Consider the following 5,935-nt stretch of genomic DNA (forward strand, 5'->3'; position numbering starts at 1 on the left):
GGGCAGGCAGGACTTGCCCTTGGTGAACAGGAATTATACCATCTGGCTGTTCAAAGAGTCCTGCAGGAACTGACCGAGGTCTAGTAATGACCAGTTCTGATCCTAACTCCTCTCTTTGCACTGAGCTTTCCAGTGCACCAGCTTTTCAGCTCTCCAGGGAGTCCTAGCATCTCCAGCTTGAAAGGGATTGATTGTAGGGTCACTTCAATCCTAGAAAACATAATTCAAACCCCAAACCACAAAATGGGAAGGGCAAATGTTTGCTCTTTATTCACTTTATGAATACTGCATACACATTACAAAAAAAAAATCTTAAATGCTTGTAATACCAGTCTCTAATTCTTAGTTCCCTGCTGGAAGGGGTTTTTTGTTCCTTTTATAAAGAATCTAGAAATATAGTAGCCCATATTGCAGATCTTCCTTGCCTCTAAATAAAGACGCCTAGATAAAGCTTCTCAGCTTACCCCTCATTAAACAAAAAAGTGAGGGAACAAATGCCTTTTCTGAACGCTTAGTGCTCAGTTCCACGAACAGTTTATATATACTGAGTTTCATTCCTGAGACCACATGAATGAGGCTCACAATCAGAGATTTAATGGGAAATACAATTGACTAGCTGCTGTGAAAATGAGAAAACTATTTACTTTGTATGGTTAACAAAGCCAAAGTTGTTCTATCAGCTGCAAAGGCAATGAAGCATTTGCAGTTTGAATTTATATCCTCCACAGAATCCTTTTGATTTGGGGAGCTTTTTGCATATGTTACAAAACAGCAGGACTTGCTAGATGTTCCACACTTTTCAGATCTAGTCCTTATTTAGTAGTCATAGAACCCAAATTCAGAATACCTAAGTATTGCATTAATACTGCTTTCCATCCTATGAACTAAGATTTCTCTATTCACAGTAGGAGCTGCTGGTGCTACTGTGCAGCTGCTGGCTTGAATTCACTTAATACTTGTTGCAATATCTCCTGAGACCAACTGAAGTGGCAGTGCAGAGTTACTTGAAGAGGTTATTCTTCTGTTGTGATTGCATTACTCTGCTGTGCTGTAAAAAGAAACTAATAAAATATAGAACTGGAGAGTAAGACACATAAAACTGAGAAAAAAGGACATCATCTTGAGCAGTTGTTACAGGTAAACTGATGAGACATGAGCTACCTCAGCTGGATGTGTTGCTTGGAAAACTGTGAAATTTACCTGCAGTGAGCTATTCAGAAACATATGTAACCCATGGGACCAGGAAAAAGTATACAGTCAGGCTGGAATATTCAGATTACTGAAAAACAAGTATGTCCTTTAAGGTGTTCAAATTCCATTTGCTTCCGTGTTCTTACCAATCTGGGAAAAATTCTGCTATTTAAAAAAGAGTGCAACTAGGTCAGTTCATGGTACAGAAAATCTGGAATTAAATTGCAGTGCTGCAGAAACTGGTAGCAGTAATTCAAACTGCTATCTTCAAATTAAAGGATGAATTGGAGATAGCTTTGCTTCATTCATTGCATAGTATTTTTCTATAATTTCAAGGCTAGTCTACCTGATAGTGCAGTATTTTATTATGACTTTCACATCCAGAAATTACATACTTTTTAAAGAAATGTAAACCAAAAGACACAACTAGTCACTCATAAAGTTGTTTAACGTATAGAGTTCCAATTTTAACTAAAAGGAGTACTTTAGTTCCATGTGTACCAAGACCTTGTCTCCAACTACACTTAAAAAATACACCCTAATAAATTTCAAGAACCAAACATCAGTAGAAGCTAATCTTACAACAGAGACCAATTCTCTACTACTGAAATCTGCATTTTCATAATTTGTTAAAATAATTAATTGGTCCACATACAAAGTAAAATGAGTAAGTCTAAGCTGAACAAACATTATCCTTTTTATTCAGTTCCAGTTGTAGCGGTCCCTTGGAGGTAAATGATAATGTGTTCTCTCTTCCTCTTCAGGTCCATAATCTAATGGCAGACCATAATTGTAATCAACTGTTACAACTGGTAATTTTTTGCTTTGTTCCATTTCTCTGGTAGTTTCACCTTGAAAAGGTTTTTGTTCATAGTCTATTGAACTATCTTCTTGCTGTACAGATGAAGATGGATGCACTGTTCGTGAAGAATATGGTGCAAACCTGTTTTTTCCTCTATTAAATCCAGTTGAGGGATGCATTCTCCTATTGTCTTCTGGACAATTTGGTCGATTACTGTAAGACGAACAAACATGAACAGTGAAATCCTTAGAAATAAAACAGTTGATTTATTGTTGGTGGCCACCATTAGATATTAAACTTGTGTAATCTTAAAAGAACAATTCAGACTCTCATTCTTGTTTTTACCTCCTAAAATTAAAATCCTCTCTACTGAATGTGACAAACTTGTTTCTATTAATTTTTCAGTTCTAGTGATAAAAATTACATCTCTTTATAGTAAGTAACTCCACTAGAAGCCGTTTAGTTTCAAGTGCTGTTTCTAATTAAAATTTTCTGTTTACTAAAGGTTTCTTTACCTAGGGGCATTTTTTGTTCCTAAGCCCATGTTTTCATTTTTGTGAATAATACATAATAGTAGCTCCCAAGTACATAGTCTCAACAGCAATGATATACTTTGCATTTATAGCTCCAAATATTTTCATTATTAATTCTTCTGCAATAGAAGAATCACTTTCCTGCAAAACACATATGGAAGGACCTAAAAGTTCAGATAAGATATATACATATTTTGGTTTGGATTCTCTTTACTTACACTGTAAAATAAGTGGTGTATAAAGCCAATTCAGAATAATCTTTGTAATTTTAAAATCTTCTGCCTCAATGAACCATAGATTAATTTAGACTGGAGAGGATGTCTAGGAGTACTTAGGGCAACCTGCTCAAAGTCTATTAGATGAGTTTGTGCAGAGGCTGTGTCCAGCTGAATTCTAAGTACCTAAAATAACGGGGATTTCACAGCTACTCTGGGCAACCTGTTTCAGTGCCTGATCACCCCTCACAGTAAAATTAATTAGCTTGCTGCAGACAGCAGTTAGAAGTTAAATATAGCATCTGGATTTTGCTTTTTTGCTTACTAACAATAGCTTTCCATATTTTGTAATATGTTAGCTTGAACTGTGCACATCCTGTCGATGACTTATGTCAGGGATTTTCAAGCCATTTCATAATCACACTCAAACTGAACCACAAATTAGTCACATTGTTTGCTCAGTGTTCAGATTCCATGGTTTAAACTGCATTTAAGCAAAAACACTAACATAAACTTTTATACTACGTGGTTAATTTGTATTTTTTAGCTGGGAAACTCTGGGAGTAGCAGTAAAATGCAAGTCAGAAAACAACGTATGAAATCTATTTACCTGTAACTTCTGTTAAAGTTATCATTATCAGACCCATAATCTCTGTGAAGTGAAGGAGATGAGGAGAAATGAGGTTCTGGTACATTTTCATGGGAAGAAAAAGACTGACTTCTGCAAACAACCAAAAGAATTACATGGTAAAAAGAGGAGCAACAGTTGCAAGCTTTTGAAAAATAATGCAATTATCAAATCATATAATCATATAATCATAGAATGGCCTAGGCTGGAAGGGACCTTAGAGATCATTTAATTCAACCTCCCTGTCATGGGCAGGGACGCCTCTCAACTAGATCAGGCAACACATGGGGACCAAACGGGGATCGAACCCGTGACCTTGGTGTTATCAGCACCATGCTCTAACCAACTGAGCTAAACAGCCCCCAAATGAATATAAAAGTCTTTTTAATCAAAATTTACTTAAAATTTTAATTGAAACTATCTTAATTGTATTAATTTAACACCTGAAATTGTATGCTTCATTGTAATGATATCCTCTGTTTCAGCTGTACAATGGAAGAAATTAAATAAAATTTTACTAGCCCAACAAATATCTGAAATATTAAGGCAAAATCCAATAGGTTTATTAATAAGTGATACGTGTTTTTGGAAGAATACAATGCAAGTTCAGAAGCAAAGGGATTTCTCACAAATTATTAACTCATGGAATAAACAAATCCAAGTCAAAGTTCCTTGTAGCATTACTGTTTATCTCTAGCTGAGGGCGTAAATTTCATATCCTCTTCTGTTTGGAGGATTGCTTTTTAAATGTAAATTTCTCTTAAAAAAAAAGGGACAAAAAGTTTTGTTTCAAGTCAACTCTGAAAAGGTAAAGGAAACACACTTTAAAGAAGCACAACCTTCTAATTTAGGAAACACTGGCTTTCAAAGCTGCAGCACTCCAGCTTCCATCAAATCCTTCCATAAATCAAAACAAGTTAATTAACTGATCATTTATGTATGTGATTTTCAAAGGATGACTCATTTATTTTAAATTAATTTATTTAAAAAAAATAATTAATGTGAAATTTAATTTAGAAGTGCTGAGGTTTACACTTATATTGTTTAATTCTGGTCTTACAGCTCAAGGAGGCTTTACCTGTCTGAACACCATTCATGCAGCAAGTCATCAGGACTGGGATGATCATGAAAAGGTCTTGACCTTTGTCCAGGACCTTTATTAACATAATTGAAATCTTTTAACTGAGTCTGTTCCTGTAAGTCATCATAAGGCTGATGGTCATGAAAAGGTCTGCGTCTTTGTGCAGGACCTTTACTATCATAATCTTTTAGTTGTGTCTTTGTGTGTAAGTCATTGCAAGGCTGGTGATCGTTGAAAGGTCTTGACCTCTGCCCACGACCCCTGTTAACAAACTCAAAATCTCCCAATTGCATCTGTGGCTGTACATCATCATGCGACTGAATGTCATGGAAAGATCTTAGATTTTGGCCAGGACATTTGTTGACACTATCTAACTCTTTCAACTGCATCTGAGTCTGAAATTCATCCCGAGACTGCTGATCATGGAACGGTCTTCGTCTCTGGCCACGGCCCCTGCTACCAAAATCAAAATCCTTTGATTGCCTGTCTTCCTGCAATTTACTATGAGATGGATGGTCAGGAAAAGTTCTCTGCCTTTGTCCACGGCCTCTGTTAAATTCACTATCCCTTGATTGTCTCTCTGCCTGTAAATCATCACGAAACTGGTGTCCATGAAAAGGTCTCAGCCTTTGTCCAGGTCCCTTATTACTGAGTTCTAGGTCCTTCAGCTGCATATCTTCTTGATAATCATCATAAAACTGGTGGTCAGGAAAGGGTCTTCGCCTCTGTCCTGGTCCTCTGTTGTAGTCCCAATTTCTCATCTGCACTGGCGCTCTTAAATCGTCCTGAGTCTGATGGTCATGAAATGGTCTTCGTCTTTGCCCAGGTCCCTTATTAATGAAATCAAAATCTCTCAACTGCATTTGTCCTTGCAAATCATTGTGAGAGTGGTCACCATAAATTCTTAATCTTTTCCCAGACCTGTAAAGAAGTTTTTGTTTTAAATATATCACCATACTTATGAGTGCTAGAAGTCATTAATGAAAACATTTTTTTTAACCAAGAATGGATATGAAAGACATTGCAGATATAGAGGTATCAGAGTTACTAAGAATCCAAACTGTAAGAAAGACTACAAAACTTTCATTTTTATAGTAGAAGCTGTGACAAATATTCAATTGTAATTCTATAGTGCTTGTTAAACAGGCAAACTCAGTGATTCCAAATGAATTAAAAATAATTGTAGATTACTGTAGAATAATAATGAAAGACAAATAAAGTAAAACTCTAAATATTTCCAAGTGAACTGATTACGGACAGGCTTCTAATAGCACACATTATCTTTCCCTTATCTTTTCACTGTTTCATCAAATTCTGTAAATAAATTTTGCACGAGTGGGCTACATGCATAAAATCTCTTTTAAATTAACGTATCTGTAATATTTTCAATAAGAAATAATTATCTTTCTCCTTGTGTTGTTTCTTTTTGGCTTTTAATTCCACATTTCAGCCTATTACCCCTGAAAATCTTCATTTGGGCAACGC

At 35.8% G+C, this 5,935-nt stretch overlaps 1 protein-coding gene and 1 non-coding gene across 2 annotated transcripts in view; both read right to left on the reverse strand.

Annotated features, from left to right (window-relative positions):
- Nucleotides 1-1,834: 1,834 nt before the first annotated feature.
- The window catches only part of LOC104274530, a 10,638-nt gene continuing 6,537 nt past the window's right edge, over nucleotides 1,835-5,935 (reverse strand). The window contains exons 8-10 of the mRNA XM_009870186.1: nucleotides 4,448-5,371; nucleotides 3,352-3,462; nucleotides 1,835-2,206 (exon numbers count right to left, since the gene is read on the reverse strand). Coding sequence (XP_009868488.1) covers nucleotides 1,894-2,206; nucleotides 3,352-3,462; nucleotides 4,448-5,371 — 1,348 coding nt within the window. The 3' untranslated portion in view covers nucleotides 1,835-1,893. The remainder of the gene's footprint in view (nucleotides 2,207-3,351; nucleotides 3,463-4,447; nucleotides 5,372-5,935) is intronic.
- On the reverse strand, nucleotides 3,658-3,730 carry TRNAI-GAU. The gene has a single exon. It is a non-coding gene; the product is annotated as a tRNA-Ile (tRNA).

This window comes from Apaloderma vittatum, unplaced genomic scaffold (genome assembly GCF_000703405.1).
Source record: "Apaloderma vittatum isolate BGI_N311 unplaced genomic scaffold, ASM70340v1 scaffold30435, whole genome shotgun sequence".
NCBI lineage: Eukaryota > Metazoa > Chordata > Aves > Trogoniformes > Trogonidae > Apaloderma > Apaloderma vittatum.